Raw genomic sequence first — 19,305 nt, 5'->3', positions numbered from 1 at the left:
GTGCATATTATACACACACACACACACACACATTTACAGAAGAAGCATCTGTAAATGATCAACCATACAGCATTGTGCAAAAGTTTCATATTATCCCACATATCATTTTTTTTTCCTCCCAAACCATTTATCTATTAAACTGGTCTTCATCTACAGTTTCTCAGGCCTTGTGATTTTCTTTCAAATGTTTTCAGCCTAGTATTAGACCGGTGTCTCAGGATCCTTGTAGACGAATCATCTCGGCTACATTCACACAGTAGTAACATTGACACCAGTCTGAACAACTCAATTCTGATCTTTTCACCCAACAAAATATCTTGATTTGTGCCACTTCCGTATGTGGAACTAATTCAGGTACGCATCCGATTGTTTCAAAGCGTCTGCAGTCTGAACAGTCAGGTCTCTTTTTACCCAAATTTTGTGTCACTGATGCGAGACAGACGTAATACCAGCTGAAAATGATAATTATGAAAGAAGTTTGTGTCACTGAAGCACATCACGTCCCAATACCCCACTACTAGTTCCGAGTACAAATCCAAACAAACTTGTCTGGCTGCAGTCAACGCTCCACTACAGGCCGTTGCTATCAGCTGTGCCGTCTTCGTTTTAGCTACCTTCATCTTTTTATGAGTTTGTGACGATACTGTCGGCTCTGAATAAACTTTAAAATAAGATTCATAGATGGCTCCATCCATCACTACTTCCACAAACGTGAAGGGGCAAAAAAATAATAAAATACAAAATCTGATTTCAGCAAGAAAAATCTGAATTGAGCCTCAAGACGTGCTGTAAGTTCTTAGATTTAAGAACTTCTGAACAAATGCAATCCCAACGATTCCTGGATGAACTAATCTGCATGAACAACATTTTTAAAAAATTAAAAATGGTGAAGAAAAAGTGTGGTATTAATATTAATCATTGTTATTGGACTGTAAAATCTGCTGACCAACTTTAACTCTATGATAACTTGATTATTGCACATCGGAATTAATTTTCCAGCTGAACACTGTCTGTTTGTAGAACACCAAAAACTTGTCTGGGAACTAGAAAATGCTTTCACATGCTACATGTTCAGGGCCAGTTCACATTGACAATGAACACTTAGACAGTTAGACAATGATGGAAAATGCTTCTGAAACTCAGTAGGAGATGAATATTACAATTGAGCAGAGCAAACACAAAGGAGTGTTAGTGGGATGAGGTAGAAGGTGTCTTTCCAGCACACGGAAGAGCAGATTGATATCCAATTGAATAAATATTAGTTGAAATTAGATTCCAAAAAGAAACTGCTGTAGATCAAGGCTTTGCTGCAGAGGGAGAGCTCTGAACTCTGCTTTCTCTTTCTTTCTTTCTTTCTTTAGCCCAAAATATCTCATGAATGAAAAGAAATATATGTATTTTTTGTAGAGGACATTTCCCTTTCTTTTTTTAAATACACATATCAAAGTGTCTGACAACATTACTCAAGAAGCATTAGAATAATAAAAAATGTTTGTGTAGAAATGCACCTACAGTGTGTTAAGAAGGTATTTGCTCCCTGACAGATTTTTTCCATTTTTGCTTTTTTCCACACTGATGATTCATTAGTTCATTTCTCCTAATGACCTAATTGTAGTAACAGAAAAAGATACACAGATGAAAATGCCATTAAGGGAAAATGTCATGTGAATTACCCTGACCCTAAACCTAATGTCTGCATCAAGCATTTAAGATAAGTAGAAATCCGTCTTTTTTTTTTTTTTTTACCACTATAGACACATTCTGGCCCTCTTTTCTTTGAATATTGTTTTAATTTAGCCACAGAGGGTTTTCCATCATGGTGTTTTATGCAACCACAAGTCATGCAACAAGTTCTCAAATGGATCACCGTTGTTCCAATAATGTTTAGTCCAATAATATATAACAGCTTTCACTGTGTTTGTTTTAAAGTCCTGCTAATGGTTTGACAATGTTACCCAGACTGAAATAAGTCAAAGACTGTTTCAGTTGTTCTTAGGAAATTTTTTGATGACGATGTGATGCATTTCCTTTTTAGGCCTACTTTGTGTTGGCCGAAAGGTGCAATTCAAATGGTTTCTTGATTCTACCAGTCTGGTAGTGACCAGGTCTGGGACAGTGAAATTGAACTCAGCATTATGCAAAAAGTGGTTAATCGTTCAAAAGCTGCATTTTGTATTGACTCATTTTATCTTTGATTAAAACTTACTTGATGATGTGAAACATTTAGATATGCTAAAAAAGTAAAAACATGAGAAATCTGAACAAAATAAAATGCTTTTTCACACCACTGTACAGTGTACACACAACAACTTTATTTGAATGGAATGAATAAAAAATCCAGGAAGATGGTGAAAAAAAAAAGTAGATCCAGCCTGTCAATGACAGTGTGGTGAATCATGCTGAGTGGAAGACCAGGGACAAAATGCAGAGGCTGAGTGGAATGTGGATTAAAATGAAGACATTTTTATTTGATTTATGTTTTTTATAGCAACAAGACTTTTTTTGTTTTTACTTTGTTGCAAGAAAACGGCTGTACATCATCTTCACATCAATTCTTTTATTACAGTGACTTATTTTAAAATTATCCTAGTATTAGGTTGTTAAATTTACCTAAGGCTCCAAGTATTTCTTTAGTCAGACCAAAGGAGCCTGATTTTAAGCACGTATAATGTAACTGGCCAGGTCAAAAGCATAAACACGTCTACTAGAGAGTGTTTTGAAGTACTCTGAAAGTGTGGATTCTAAGCTCAAATGGATTCTAAGCTCAAACATAAGCAAGTCAAAAATGTAATTAAGACGATATCAAGATATCAATGTTGGCACTCAGAAAACAAGATTTGACTCGTCGGATTTGGCTCTGACCGTTTCTTCCGAAGCATTTTCCAAAACCTGTTCTGTAATATGTGGTTGTTGAGGTAAATGTTAACTTGCATTACTTTGTAATAACCCCATTTTAAAGAAAAGATAGGACTTTTTCTTTGAGAGGAACCAAATTTTCAGGGTCCATTCACTTCGAACAGCTTGAGATTTTCTCGAATAAGTAAAAAAAAATTAATAAAAATGTTAGACAATGTTTTCTTTCGGACTGAAGAAAACCCAACAAAAATTATTTTATTTTAAGTGAGGAGATACACTTAGTCAGCAGGGGCAATGAATGCTAAATGCCTCGTCACCATCGCATTACACTCAGCACAGTCGCAGTAGTGCAGCCCCAGGCCAGGCAGATATTTATCTGCATGTCAGTGGCATGCTGTGTGTTGCAATAGTCTCCAAAAAACAAACGTTGTGCAACTCGCCCCAAGAAAACTAAAAATATCCCTGCAGACATGGATTTCTCTGATCATATGGTAGTCCTGACCATTTTAAAATCTCTGAAACTGCTATTTAAAGTATGGAATGGTATCTTCAATAGTTGAACTAGTGGGTTTACCAAAAAATAAAAAAATAAAAAAATAAAAAATCCCTATTTTCTTAGAAATGAATGATTTCTATCATTTTTTCTTCCAGTTCTGCTCTGCCGACTTGTTCATACATTTGCCGTGGCGCGTCACTTACACAACTATCTAGAATAAAGGTTCAGGTATATATAGAATATTCAACAATAATGATGCTAACAATTTATATAGTACTCATTAGATTTAGTGGCAGTAATGAATCCATTTTTTTTCCAACTTCCATGAGACAGATAGAGAATGGCAAGCACCACACTATAAAACCTGAGTTTTACTTAGTCTCTAAAGTTCTAATAATAAAATAAAAACAAAGACTAACCGTGTAACAATTAACTACGTAACTATCCTAACCCTTGCCAGAAGGGCTGTGTTCGTGGTGCTAGAGATGGTGTAATGGTGGTGTGAGATTTGGCAGTATTTGAATCTCCATCTATGCTGAGTGAAAGCTGCTGTTTTAACTGAGTGTCTGGAGTATTTTAAAAAGGACCTTTTGATGTGTCATGATTACCAGCTGGTCCTGCCCAGTTTCAGAGCTTGTTGTAAATTTCACCTTGATGTCAATTAATTTTTTAGTTGAGGACTAAAAGTGAAGACAGCCAAACAGATTTCTTGAGATGGTATTTCTAAGATTGGATCTACTCAAGGGTAATGAATGCAGCCAGTTCAAGGCTTCATAACTCATGTGCAGCATGAGTTGGCCTGAGTTCCTTATGCAGGAATTTGGCTGATAAGTGTTTTGGGTGGTGGATTATTAAGGTGGAGGTTGTAGCTCATGCAAGATGCCAACTGGAGCTCACAACACCTGAGTTTTAAGGTGCAGCTTCAAGGCTCCTAAAACTGTCCTGCCGTTAGAGTGTGGTAAGAGGCGGTTCCACTGAAATCAGAAACAGACACAGGAAGAAAGGGAAAAATCTGAGAGAGGATGAAAGAGGGGGGGAAAAAGATGTGGGGTGGACCGAGACAGAAATCACAGCAGGAAGCACACAGAGACAGCAGAGAAAAGGAAGTTCAAAGCGAGGACATTGTGAAGAACAAAGCGGTCATTCACAGCATGGCTGGAGACAACTGAGAGCATCCAGACAAACCAGACAAAATAAATACAATGAAAAGCCAAACTGTGATCTAGTGCTGCTTTATATACTAATATTAAACCTGACACTTTACTTAAAAAGAAATAAGTTACCATTCTTCAGTCTACCAAGTTCATTGAGTGTTGAGTGCAAAACTCTTGGCCATTAATCAGAAAGCATCCAATCACTCCACAGACCAATCTATAAACACTGAATGAAAACTGAAGCAGCAGAGTTTACAAAACATGTTCTTTTAACTGTCAAATCTTTGGCTGTGCATTTCTTAAAAATCCAGCAGACAGCATGGCCTGATTGGTTAGAAAATGTTCCCCAGAGCATTCTCTGCAGGTCAACTACTACTAGCACACAATCAGGTGTGAAAAGACCCAGGCCTGCGCCAAACATAGAATTAGAGAAGAGGACGGCCTCCTCAGGAAGTACCTACCTTACCGGTGATGTCATTCACAGCCACATGAACAAAAATGGAAGCTTCCTCCATACCTTCCAGGTAAACGTGGCGATAACCTGCACACAAATCATTAATTCTGAGGAAATACAAGAAATACAGAGTGGCGTTGAAGTCAGCCTACTGCATTGTATCAGCAGATTTGTATGAAAAAATGATGTGGTTTAGGGCTCCAGTGTGTGATGCAAGCATTACAGGGAGCTAGTGAGGTCCAGACCAACACAAATAGTGGCTACCTCATTTCCAACCATCAACACACACTGAACCAGAAGCTCTGAAGAGCTTCAAGACCGAACAGATCACTAGACTTCAGCCAAGTGTTCTCTCTTCAGTAGCAGTTATGCTATTGAGAACAAAAAGAGCATAGCACCAGCAATGTTTCACATTTTAGGAGTATTCAGGGAATTATTTCATGGACCATGCTCTACAGCAGCTCTGTTGAGGTCCGCTTCATGAGTCATGTGATTCTGGAGTGCCGGCTTGGTCTTTGAAAGCCTAGATGTGCAAAATGTCACTGGCTTGATTTAGGACTTATGTCAGAATGAATAGAGGCAGAACAGAGAGGCTGGGTTGGGCAGGTTTACATTTATTTTTTGCACTGTCTACAGTTTTCACCCGGTTCATTTGCCCCAGTTTTACATTGTCATTATGTCAATGAGCTATTCAGCAAAAACAGAATCATGCAGTTCAAAATTCTACAATTCGTTTTAGATGGAAACTTTGTTTGGTTTTATGTGTAAAACATCAGTTCTTTTGCCAAATTATACTTATTGAGATTTTACACTGACAATACAATCAAGTACGAGTAAAGTTCTTCTATAATTACTACATGATCATAACATACAAGCATGAGCTATTTTTAGGGTTAAAGTAATCCAAAATGGGTTGACATTCTTACAAAGAGAAAAAGCTGTACAGTCTTTCTCTTTGCAGACAACAGGCTTGCTTATACCTACAAAAGAACATTTTGTTTAATGAAAATGATCCTTTTCAGAGTACAGCTCTAATAGGACCCAGTGTAATCTGCTTTGAATTTTATTTTTAATTATGTCAAAATATTGCTCTTTCTTAAACATAAACTTGGTAATTAAAAGAGCTACTGTTTAAAATCATTTTCAGAGACTGGAAGTTTGGATACTGATCTCTTTAGAGAGATAATAATCCAACCATCACAACAGAATTTAAAAAAAGAAAACACTATTTGCAGACAACTATCCATTTGTCTTTCCATTAGATAGTAGGTCAAAGAGAAACATTTTGAACCTGGCTTTCAGAGATAGATCATGCTTTAGCTAAAGGTCATTGTCTCTGATTCCTACCTGGCAGCATGCTGTGGAACGCAATGGTCCGCTGTCCGATGAAGTCTTGGCCGATGGGGTCATGATCCCACACAAGGAAACGCACAAGGGCCAGCTCCGGCATGTGAACCGTGAAGACCAGAGTCTCCTCCCACATTGGATTGAACCCTGGAAGAGCCAAAAGTGAGGCCAGGTGAAGGTGGATGTAGAGGTGGGCAAAGGAAGAGATGGAGGCAAGAGGAGTAAGACACGAAGAAAGGTGTGAAAAATAAATGGAGATTATGAAGGAAAAGAGAAAAAAGGGTGCAGAAGACAAACAGAAAGTGAGCTCTGTGCTCATTCATTATTCAGGATCTTGTGCCTCTCAGTCAGAGACAGCAGACTGAGAGGTGCTGTCGCTGCACATTAGGCTGTGGTATTCAGTTCTACATCAGGAGACAAACATGCAGTTCCAACACTGAAGGTGAGAGTCTGATTCAGCAGCAGCACCACAAACAGGTCAAAGCAGAGCTCCTCTGTCACCATACACACCGTCACACCAAACGGGATATTTATGCACTAACACAAGCATTAACTGGAGCACGCAGAGTGATAGTATGCTAGGATGATCAGGTGTGTGGTTACTTATCAGTCAGCAAACAACTCACCGTTGTCATCCACCACTCTGGTCTGCTCTTTGCAGCAGTCCACTGGGAGGCCGATGATCTCCACCTCCACAAATGGATCGATAATCTGACAGAAAGATGTCACACAGCATTAAAGAGAGAATAGAAAAACAACAAAACCCCTCAATAGAACAGACAAACCAATGATATTATTAACACCGTTGCTATGGAGACAGAATGTGCACAGGTGGACAGGTTTGACGTGCGAGATCTGAAGGAAAATTACTTTATCAATATCCTCTGGACAACATGTCTCTCTCTCTTTATTACACACACACACACACATATATGTATATATATATTATATATATATATATATATAAATAAATAAAAGCTAGCTAGCCAGGTGTAAGCGTATATCAGTAGTCAGTTGGGAGTAACCTCGACTCAAGTCTCAAGTCATAGAAAGCAAGGAAGATGTCTGCATGTCACAGAAGCGGTGGCGCACCACTAAAACTTTTGCCTGACAGAAAATTCCTGTGGTAAAAAAATATGACATTAACCTATCAGAATATACAAGTTTAAAAATTGTGCCATGACAAAACTTAAAATCCTGTGAGTCACGAATTGAATACCAGCCTACATTTCTTGAAATGAATTCAAGATATTTGCAGGCCTTAACTTTAGATACATTAATTTAGGACTTTTTAAGGATGCGAGAGCCCTGTGGTTTATACACAGTTTTAGCAAAAATAAAGTACAACAGTATAACAGTAGCTCTCCACTGCAGCAATGACACGATGCTCCTCACTACAATGCTTCCTCTGTTTGCTTTCAGCCGCTGCAGGCGACTCTAGAGCAGCAGCGGAATCTAGAGGATGAATACAAAGTGCTACAAAGATGAGTCTGACTGATTTGTGTCCATATACACGAATCACAGCAAACTCTGTAATTTTGCTGTGAGTTGTGCATAATGCTGCCCTTTGGAGGTGGCAGGGAGGAACGACCCCTACAGAGCAGTAGGAAGGGTGTGTGTCTAGTAAACAAAGAAATCAGGCCCACCTCTCCTCTGTCTCCCAGCATTGAATCTTTGGGTTTGGGCAGCTGTTGTCCACTGATTATCTTCAACACCAGCTGTTTCTTCTTGCGGCCTGGCAGGGGGTCCTCCAGGTTTGGGTTAAAGGCACCTGAAGCGGGTGGGAAAGATTTGTTCTAAAGCTCACACAAAACAGTACTGATGAACCCACTGTGAAGAAGTGGAAAGGTTACGGAGCACATGCAGGTCGAGAGTAAACTGCCTGAAGGAATATTTCCTGAACAGACCTACACACATGCAGGCGGGTTTGAGGATGTAGCCACAGTTGCCATTGCTGTAGAATTTAGCTCTGTTGAGCTGAAGGACCCGCCCCTCAGACTGGTAGTTGAGAGCAACTGAAATCAAAATAATGTAGAGTAAAATAAGATCTTTGATATTACACTGAGGAGAAGAATAACTAGATAATGTGTTCAAGGTTGTGGGAGCAGCAGAAAGCAAATCTGAAAATGTGGTGCTGTTGGCTGAAAGTCCATATTCATCCAGAATGGTTGGCTGAGCTCTTACCAAGCTGGCAGCCGGTGCTCCAGAAAGGCTGGGGGTTGAAATTAGAGGAGTCCACCCGGTATGAGGACGGGTAGATTCGGGACAGCTGCCGCTGGTTGAACTGGATGAAGGATGCAGCTTTCTGTTGCATCAGCTGATGGGCTTTGGTCTCGCTCAGAGACGACACCTGCCAGCTGCAGTTAGCTGCCACACAAAACAAACATCTGATTCGCAGAGAACAGTGCAACTCACATGGTTTATGTAGTTTAGAGGCATGAATTGTAATCCGCTTCTTTACAGCTGAGTGGAGTAGTTTTGAACAGTCAGCGTCTTTCCTACAATAAGAGTCTAAGGTTTCAGTTTGGTGAATCAGAAAGAAATCGAGCTGTTGTTAGTATGATGACTGCTTAGTGAAGATACTGTCTACTCACAACTAACCAAAAAAAAAGCACAATAAATAAATCCAATTAATGCAATTAAATGGTGTGCACAGCCTGCATCAACTGGATGATTTTACACTCACCTTGGGCCTCAATATCATATAGACCCACAGAGCAGGTGTACTTGACCAGATCAGACAGGGCTCTAGAGAGCTTCATGGTCTTCTTCTTTCTGTGGGGCCAATGAAAGGGTTAAAATGTTTGAAATCAAAAAGAAGAAGAGTTGATCAAAGTGCAGCCTACACATTAACCAGAAAAGGTTGCTTCAGCGTGTGCAGCTGTGACTTGGTGACTCAGCATGATCACATTTCTCTCAGAGACCACGGGAGTTAAAACAGGCAATGTAAGAATGGCCCTTGCTAGTCACCGTCAGTGCGCGCAGTGTAGTGAAGGTGTGTGTTTCTGGGAAACATACTTGTTGTGGTGGGGTGGGGCTCGAGAAGCGCTGCTTGTGCTCTCCTGGTCCGTGTCTGTGTCTTCGTAGCTCGAGGCCTTCTTCAACTTTGACGACTTTTTCTGTGAAAACACTGAGCAGTGGACACAATTCAATGAGTTGGTGTTTCCCACACCTTTGTTGGTGTTTAAAATGCAAGTTCCATTTGCATTTTAAGCTTAAAATGCCAAGAGTTTGCAGGGAACTTATTTGTCTGAACGTTGACACAAACTACTTCCTTTGTTGTCATTTCTAGACTGACTGAGGAGTTCGGAGGGTGAAACATCAGGGCCAACCTTGCGCTTAGAGAAGCTTCCGATGAAGGAGCGGCTGGAGCGCTTGGTACTGCTGGGGTTGGTCTCATCAGCTGTGTCTGTCCCCTCATCACTCTTACCCTTTAGCCGGAGAAGAAAGACATTTTCTGAGAAGCACTTCAAACAGGAATGGAGAAGTCCTGAAGGAACCAAACAGTCCAGGACTCTGTTCAGATCCTGGTTTCACAGACAGCATTACACAAACATCATGTAATATCAACAGTTTTTAAATAGTCACTCTCAATGACATGTCATGCAGTCATGTCACACCTGAAAGGAGGAAGTGGTGCGATGTTAGCCACATGGTTGTGGTCATTTTTCCTCATCGGCCGTTTATTGGTCTCCATTTATTGGGCAAGAACTCAAACTGCTTTAAGCCTTTGGCTCAGACTTATTTTGTCTCAAATCTAAAAGCATTAAGAGACATTTCTCATTACAGAGCTTATTTTAGAGCTTACATAAAGAACTTACTGCAAAAGTTTGAATAACCTAAATCTAAATACTGGTTACATTCAAAAAGTACAAAAAAAACCCCACTAAATAAAAGTGTATAAAAGTCTGTTTTTTTGTAAATAAGTGATTTGCAAAAATTCAATGGTATCCGCATACTTTTGAAAGGTAAGTCACCCAAAACAGGAGAACAGTACTGGTTTGCAGTAATTAGGAAGTGGGAGAGTAACTGGTGCTTCACATGTTGTCAACATAAAAATCTCCAACAACAGAAAAAAGTCGCAAGATTTGTCGCTCGTCGCTTTCTTAAAATATGTCACTACAGGGGTACCAAGCAAGGGTACAAAGTTGGCAACCGTGTTTCTTCTGTCCTCACCACACCTGTTTCACCTCACTCTCCACCCACTCTCCACCACACCCCTTAGTGTCTCCTGGCTTTGAATTTAGAGGAATTACTATAAATCTGTCAGGGCCAGGGTTTTGCTTTTACAGGGAGAAGGCCTTAGTTACATGTTAAGGTTTCAAACGAGTGTGGGAAGACTCAGTATTTTACTTTAGTCTCCCAATATTTTCTACATCTGTTATAAATGTTTTTTTCAAACAACCTTCTGTTTCTTTAATGTGTTTCAGCTGAGGAAAAAAAAAAAAAAAGGTAATTGTCATGAGTAAATGCATAAACCAGTTGACTGACACCACTCACCTTTGTTCTCCATAACAACAACAAGATGTCAGACATTGCGACCTCAACATGATGATCCTGACTGAGTTAGCTGGGTAAATGACAAGCTTGTCCTTTATATTCTGTGTTTACCTTGATGTCACTCTTATCCAGGGTCTTCCCATTTGGTGGGAGGCCAGCGATGGTGAAGCTGTCTGGATCCTCCCGATCTCGGATCTTGGACTCTTTCATCAGGTTGTCCAGTTTTTTTTTAGCCATGTTTTCCACCTGCTTCCTGTTAGCTGATGTCTGCGGGATAGAGCGGCGACTGAAGGTTACATAGTGAACGACACTGTATGAAAATTATTCATGATTAAGCATAACGTTCAGATTCAGTCTGTAAATGTTTCCTCTTAAACAGAGAACAGTACATTCCCACTGCTGTGTCCAACAGATGTTGCTGCAGCTCTGGCAGAGGTCGACAGATTGTCAGCCTCCAACGGATAAATCAAAGGCTGTCTTCACAGACACAGCTCTAGTTTGAGTACAATGCACATGCACAGTTCAGCCACAAGATGGCAGATGTGATCAATAATTCACAAACGTCAAATCCACATGAAATTAAGTCGGAGGAATTATTTTTACATTGCATAAATGTTTCACTGCAGTGATAACAAGATCATTTCATTGAAACGTTTGAAAGAATTGTTAGCTGAATGCTGCATTTTCTTCTTCCTATAATAAATGCAATGAATCCTGGAAAAAAAAAATCTTCATCCATTAACTGAAAACGTAACAGCAGATCCTCAGAGGATTATCTGTTCTGATGCGTTTAAAAACCGCATCATTAAATCGGCCTACTTCTTTTTTTACTTTTCACACTGAGGTGCTAAATTTAAGCACTTCAGTAATGTCGCTGGAAAAAGATTAAAATGGTTTCTCTTAAACAAGTGTCGTTTCGGTCGGCTTCATGTGTCTAAATGGTTCCTTCTGAGGAGAGCTGAGGCAACGTTTTGACACCCAACAGCTTGGAGCTAAACAGGCAGGATGAGAGCGGATGGAGCATGACTGAGATGACTAAAGATGAAGTCTTTGATACGATACCTTCCACTTTAAGGAGTTGGCACATGTTCAGGAAAAGAAGAGAGGACAAAAGAAGAAGAGAGGAGAGCAGGAAATAAGACCAAACAGGCACATAAAGGAGGACCAAAGCCAACCAACAAAACACTTTCAGCAAAGCTCGATACTAACATGAACACACGGCAAAATTAATGTTTCGTCTACTGAGCACAGGGACACGTGGACTGCTGGAAACAGACGAGAACACGGAGGCTACGTACGTCTCCGTTCATCAGCTTGCAGTCGTCCTCCATCTCATCGGCACTGTCCTCATCCGACACGTCTCCCTCCTCTGCGTCCTCGTCGATATTAGGCGGCAGCTTCTTGCCCTGCAACGGAAGTGAAAAATATATTTGAATAAACAGATGCAACTGTCTCAAGAGCATTTTGACACATTATGTTAGAAGAGGGCACTGTTCGCGAAAGTCCAACACTGAGTTACTGTAGAGCACTGACTTCACTTACACAGAGAGGAAGCCAAAGGAGAGCTGAAAAGGGTTACAGTCATAGCGAAAAGTAAGCAGACCCTGCTTTAAATCGAGGGCAAAGACGAAGCTAACATGGAAAAACTTGTAAAACTAGACAGCAGCACTAATATCAAGTAGTTGTTTACTGTCTGATTGTATTTTCTGGACTTTCAGACCACTCTTCTGACAACATTGCTTCCATGCCCCGGTTTTGTCCGTCTCTAAAGTGCCAAAAAGATTACAGGTTGCCTCAGATTTGAGTTGAAAATCTCTGCGTGCAAAGGAATCCATGAACCAGCCCCAACTTAACCGCTCCACCACCATGGCAGTAATTTGAAGTCTTTATTCTTTTAGGTTTAGTTTAATTTTAACCAAATTTTTATGCTGGGATTTAAAGTCAGTTGTAAGGCTGTGTGCAACAGCCGTGGTCAACTGTCAGCTTCATCAATGGAGAGCCTGGAGGTTGTGGTTCTGATGGACTCAAATAAATCCAGATATGTTAATTTGTCTTATAGAAATTCATTGCTGGCACAAACATTATGATAAAGACTCAGATCAGCTGATTATTTCGCTATACATATAACCACAATCATGAAATCCTGAGAAGTAAAAGGATGTTTGATTATTTAAATTAGGGATGTGGAGCAATGAGCAGCAGCCCAGTCCTTTTTCTCCTTAGTCCTGCAGATGTCATCTCTGGCTCAGAAATGGCAACATGTGTAACTCATTTACTCTCCTCTAAGCTCTCGAATTGACTTTTCTTCACAAGCTCACAATTACAATTTTCCCTGTGCATCTTTTTCTTCTGCTTAAATTTCTTTCCACTGAATGTTCCATTAATATATTTGCATACAGCACTCTGAAATAGCCAGCGTCTTCAACAATGACACTGTGCAGCTAACCCTCATTGTTTCAGTGACTGTCACAATAAGTGTATAAATAAATATTTACACACGTCTTGTGTAAATAAGTATCAATCTCCTTCTTTATGCAAATTAACAAAGTTTTTAATAATACTTATATTTCCCTAGATGCACCTGTGTTTTCTCAACATAACACAAATGAACAGATGAGATGAGTTACAGTTTGGTTCAACTGCACACAAGCCCTCTAGGAGGAAATGTCCTTCCTACAGCGAGGCAGGTTTCCTCTCCTCTCTCACACACTCCTCTCCACACTTCAGTCCGCTATTCTGCCTTTGATTTTACAGTGAGAAGATCAACCTGCAGATAAAACGGAGGGCTGTCATAACAACCTGGGGACCGAGTTTCCGAACTGTGAAGAATGTCAGCGATGGAGGTCGTCTAAACTCTGTAGCATCTAAAACATCAAGATTCAGACTTCACCTTCACCAGGATCTTGCCCCTGAGAGATTCTGGAGAGGGTAGTCTCCCAGACTCCTCTGCCTTGACGCTGGATACATCTAGTTTGTCCCCGAGGATCTCCACCATGTACTGGGCCATCTTCTTTTGCTGAGAAACACTGCAGTGGTTCTCGATGGACAGGATCACCGGGTAGCTGAGGAACGATAATGAAAGGCTGGATGGGTGACAGTTCAGGATGCAACAGTCAGCTAATGCTACCACGTGTAGCATAGTGCTATTATGTAGAAGGTGTTGGAAGAGCCAGGAAAAATCAGCTTGATTCATGTCGACCACTTTAAACTTCTTTTTGCTTCTGATTTGACCTACTTATCTAAAGGATTTAAACTGGGTGGGATTATTGTTACAATACGGGAAATTTAGGAGAAAATACTAATATGGGAGAAAGCAAAACAGGAGACTTCGCAGGTATTATATAGTTTCCAGTAAATTCTGGTAAAGTTGGTCAAATTGTAATTTCCATCGCAATGAGTTATCAAGTCCAAAATCATTGCTACCAGAATATTAGAAATACTCCTATTAACAATGATTTCAGTAACAGATTATTGTATTTATTCTAACAATCTGCTTAAAAAAACTTGACATTTTTTGTTTAGCCACTTATGCCTTTTGATACAATAATAGAAATACATTAACAAATGCATTTAAATAAATTAGTAACTTGCTTTTTAAATATAATAAACCTTTTATTGTCTATGATGCTAAAACAAAGAAGACTATAGTAAAGATGAATTTTTTTTAATTAAATGGATTTTTTTATATACTTCAGAGAACTGAAGTTTTGTCTTCAGTACTCTGTGCTCTTGCAAATGGCTCTTTTTGAGTCTGTGTACTCCAATTAATCAGTAATTAATCATCCAATCAATCATCACTGTAGGATGATGAGTTTTATTAGTCACCTTACCTTTGCAGAAGTCATTCATTCTTGTTACCGATCAATGCTGAAGTATTTGTCATGTAAAGGTGAAAGTTTAAAAAGAAAGGACCCTCACAGAGTTCGGCTCCTTTAAAATGAACATGAACGGCTGCATGTTGGCGAACTGAGGTCAGATTTTAAACATGTAGTATCCAAACATGAACTCCCTCATACTACTGTGTTCACTGTGTGGAGGAACACAGTGAACCATAGCCACCATGGATATGGAACGCCAGTGTGTTTTTGCATTTCAAAGCCTGTCTATATGCAGCATTACCTCATCGTTATGTGTTGAGTATTTCCAGTTATGAGACACATAAATAAACGCTGGCAGGATAAACCGGAATGGGCGCCTAATCTAAGGCAATGGGCAGCATAATCACGTTTCACTGTAAGCAACACACTTCATTAGTGCTGGATGGTGGTGCAGCTGCCCTGCAGCAAGGAGGACCTGTGCTTGTGTGGGTGATTGTGTGCTTCCTCCCACAATCCCAAAACAAGACTGTCAGGTTATCTAAATTGCCATTAGCTTTGAGTGTGTGCATAGTTGTGTTGTCCTGTGTTGCCCTGCAATGGGTTGTCGACATGTCAAGCGAATTATAGGAGAAAGTCTCCCCACCTTCCACGATGATAGTGAGATATAGTCAGTGGACAGACACATTTTAACCATCCTCTCCAGACGGTGTCACACCATCACTGTAGTGTCAGGTCAGTGTTTTGTAGGCACAACCGATTTAGAAGTGAGCACTTTGTTGGATTGAGGCCCCTTAAATGTGTTTATTGCTTAGATTTAAATCTTGCTTCCAGAACCATTTGCTGGGGCATCTGAGGAATTACAGAGCTAAGGTGTTTTTAATGATCATGATCATCCATATAAACCCTCAGCATTTGCATATTTCTTTCTGCTCTGACTCCAGTTGCAGTTGGCCTGTTGAGAACCATGTGTTGTACACAACCGCAAGCAACAGCTATTGTAACATTTCATTTTATTGATATTGCTACAATCCATAACAAATGTCTTCAGGCATGTTACAAAACAAATGGATAACTCATTCCAACCATACTGTATCACATAATAACATTTAAATGCAGATGTGGGTTTCAGACACCATTTGAAAGTCACTAAAAATGTTCATTCCATCATTTACGCATTTCTCAGGTCCTCATTTCCTAAAATGAGGACTCTCTCATTGGATTCATGTTTGCTTGTGTCAGAGTGTTGATGGTGAATTTACACAAACATGATACATTTGGCATAATACTGTTTTCGACCAGCGGGATTTATTTATGCTAACTGTCAGGACTGAAGTGAGATGCCCAAAGTGAAAGTTTTCAACGTTGGATCACAACGCCACAGTGGAAACCTACAATGTACAAAATACATAAAGTTTAGTACTAATTTTATCATCATTATAAGCTTAGGTCAATAAACTTGTAATTGTTCTTTTCCAGACTTTTATTCAACATCAAAGAAACTAGAATGAAGACTGTTGTGAATAATTGGAATTTAAAGATGCACTATTGTTGAAAGATTAATATTGGAAATATTAACCTAATATTTCTAATATTAGAACACCTGCTTAAGTTCAATTTCTCAGTCATTGCAGCAACAGAAACTTTTTGTTGGGAGAAGGAAAGTTTAGCAACAAAATATCGAGATGTTAGAGAAATAGATTTGTTTCTAAATTACTCTATTTTCAAAACAAAATAGTTCTTCTAGCCTAAAATAAGGACATTAATGGAAAAAAAAAAAAGAGTTTGGTGGCCCCATATTACAATGTTTCATAAACCTAAATAAGTTGGTTAAGCTCCTAAAAATGGATGACTCAAAGTTGGCTGTATGGTCAAAAGGTGGACAAATCAAACACCTTATTTAACCATAAATCAGTTCATTTGTACCTTAACTTGTACAATAGTCATGTTATAAAGGGTAACATGGCGTCAAAACCTACTATGTAACCTACCTAGTGATGTTTCTGACCACATCTTTTTCTATTCCACTAAAGGAGATAATTTGTAGTTAAAAAGGCACCAGTACCAACTTAATGCATGTGAGAAATTGTTTTTCTAAATACATTATAAGCTAAGTATGCACTAAAAACGATGAAAATGAAAATCTAATTCAAACTGAAAATAAAGACAGCATAAATGTTTAGATTAAAAATGTAAATTGATTTTTAACTCGATTGCCTTGACTGAATAAAATCTACCGGTGAAAAAACGTAAGTGAAGGGGAGAATTTATTCTGGGAGAATTGCATAGGAAGGCAATGATCAGGTTAATGTCTGGATAAACAGCATTTCAAAAGTTGAGGCACAGCAAATTATGAGTCTCGGACACAATACCGAGTACAGTGAACAACTCTGATGGTACATCCACTGGTATATTTCCATCCCTGTCAGATGGAGGATTTTTAGTCCAATCCTGTCTTGAATAGGCCTGTCTTTATTTAGCACCCTGGAAAATCCAACTCCTCTTTGAAGTGGTACCAGCCATTCACTCTGGGCCATTTTAGCCAATTATCTGAGGAATATGGAGTCCACAATCATCCTTTTCAAAAGCATATAGTAAAAGGTGAAGATGCACACAAAGGCAGTGCTTCGGTATCCTTTTCTTGAAGAAACAAGATCTAAAAATAGAGTCGTAAAAATTGAGTCGGCGTGCAAATCAATGGAATGATTACCTTTTGATGCAGCGTCAATAAAAGGAAGCAAGGTGTCTGTGTGAAAGCTTTCATTTATCTGTGCACCGAAAGGTGGAGAATTTCAGGGAGTTACATGAGCATCTCTAGTATGGCTACAGTCTAAAACAAAAACAGGGAAAATAATTAGTTACAGCGAAATAATAACTACAATTTTCTCCATCCAGAGGCCTGCTGGGATGTGTAGTCAGAACCAGGAGTGGTGGTACTGGGATGTGATGTGCTTCACTGACTCAGACTTCTTTCATGAGTTCATAATCATAATCTGACTTCCCTCCTCTGCCTTCTGCTGGTAAAGAATTATGACACGTCTCTCATCAATGAGATTAAATGCAACTTGACCGTTCTGACTGCAGACGGTTCGAAAACAATCCAATATGTATCTGAATTAGTTCCAATTAGAGGCACAATTTGGACTTTGGGGGGATGAAAACTCTGGAAATGGCCCATTCTGACTGCCATGGAGAAGTCAGATATACGTTGCTTTTGGGAAAAAAAAGCAAATTTGATTGACATTTGTCTGCTGTGTGAACAAAGCCTAAATTTATCAGAAATGCGTTTGAAAGCTAATTCAAAGGTTGCTACACAACTGTCATGTTTGCATTAGACAGTTATTGGCATACAAGTACATTTGACCTTCCCAGATAAGAAGAATGTGCAAAGTGTACTGGACAAGAGTAACGATCCGTCGGATAGTTTGTTCTGCTGGATACGATCAGCACGTCACATTTGGCACAAGATTTCACATTTCACATGTTGTTGACTTCAGAACAAAACTAAAATGGTCTTAGTAAACAGCAGTCTGAAGTCTGAAATGTTTGTGTGAACCAACAGAAACCTTTGAGAATGGAGCCGTCTCTCAGTATTTCACTCTGTACTGAAGTCAGTTTAGTGCTACAGGGTACAGAGCTGTTCTGTACCCATTCAACTGTGTTCCAGTGCCAGGTCTAAAACAAGTGGGACTTATTTATTGTTGCCTCAAGTCAACTACTAGTATTAATATCTGTGAATAGTTATGCATTTCTCTGTGTTTTATGTAGTCAAACACTGTAAAGATCTATTCATAAATGGTTGTGCTGTCTTTTGTGACAGTTTTGCTTTTCAAGTCCCTGTCGTTTTTACTATTGGTTTGGCAGGTGGACTTTGAGATTAGAGCTGGGGGTAGAAATTTGGACTCGGTGTGAAGTTCCAACTGATTTTTTTCCCCAACTTGAAACAAGAATATTTCTATTTTTGAGTAAAAGTGGAATGAAGCATGATTGGTAATGTTGTGGCTTCACATGGGACAATATCAGTATGTAACTAAGCATCATCTACAAAGAAATGGTAACGCATGTGTAAAAAATCCCCCCCAAAAAACAGATTAGCACTTCAGTAAAAGCATTAAAAATTAATAAAAGCAGATTTACAACTACGTATTTTTAAGTGGTTTTTAAAAGACCAAAATATAACAAACAAGTAGAAGAGACTTCCAGAGTCTGGGGGGGACAATCTCCTTTTGGTATGTGGAACCATAAATAGGAGCTGCACCACTTATGTCTAGGAGATGAATAACTATTAAATGACAGGTTTTATTCTGAGAAGTGTGGGATGTGGCAAGGTTCCTAGTAATTTGAACAAAACTTCAACACAAGAGAGACAAAAACACTGATGCCCAGAAGCAAAGTGCATATGTAAGTACTCTGAGAATGTCTTTCTCATTCAAATAGATGGCATGAGGAGATAAACCCTGATTGCCTTTGTTGTTAACATAATGAAGGTTAATACGATTTGTATCAGGAGCAACAAGCCATGTAAAAACTTTTTCTTTTTCTTTTTTTTTTTTACTATTCCTATCCTGGTACATTTTTACTAAATAGTTGAAATGACAAAACACCCAACAAGATCAGACTGCTTTAAAACCGAGTCTAAAAGTTCAAAGTGGAGCAGTTTTTATTCATAATCCTTACAGTGCA

At 39.2% G+C, this 19,305-nt stretch overlaps 1 protein-coding gene across 4 annotated transcripts in view; it reads right to left on the bottom strand.

Annotated features, from left to right (window-relative positions):
• Positions 1-19,305, bottom strand: part of plch2a (phospholipase C, eta 2a) — a 142,954-nt gene that overhangs the window by 10,805 nt on the left and 112,844 nt on the right. For 3 of the 4 annotated variants that reach the window (XM_044096794.1, XM_044096966.1, XM_044096886.1), the window contains 13 exons: positions 13,698-13,869; positions 12,106-12,213; positions 11,870-11,875; positions 10,919-11,074; positions 9,640-9,738; positions 9,326-9,426; positions 8,994-9,082; positions 8,492-8,674; positions 8,215-8,322; positions 7,954-8,078; positions 6,934-7,018; positions 6,308-6,454; positions 4,968-5,047 (listed from right to left, as the gene is read on the bottom strand). In XM_044096794.1, the coding sequence (XP_043952729.1) occupies positions 4,968-5,047; positions 6,308-6,454; positions 6,934-7,018; positions 7,954-8,078; positions 8,215-8,322; positions 8,492-8,674; positions 8,994-9,082; positions 9,326-9,426; positions 9,640-9,738; positions 10,919-11,074; positions 11,870-11,875; positions 12,106-12,213; positions 13,698-13,869 (1,459 nt within the window). The remainder of the gene's footprint in view (positions 1-4,967; positions 5,048-6,307; positions 6,455-6,933; positions 7,019-7,953; positions 8,079-8,214; positions 8,323-8,491; positions 8,675-8,993; positions 9,083-9,325; positions 9,427-9,639; positions 9,739-10,918; positions 11,075-11,869; positions 11,876-12,105; positions 12,214-13,697; positions 13,870-19,305) is intronic. The other variant, XM_044096747.1, reaches the window with a different exon arrangement.

Source organism: Gambusia affinis, linkage group LG01, assembly GCF_019740435.1.
Source record: "Gambusia affinis linkage group LG01, SWU_Gaff_1.0, whole genome shotgun sequence".
Lineage (NCBI taxonomy): Eukaryota > Metazoa > Chordata > Actinopteri > Cyprinodontiformes > Poeciliidae > Gambusia > Gambusia affinis.
This window is presented reverse-complemented; position numbering and strand designations above follow the sequence as displayed.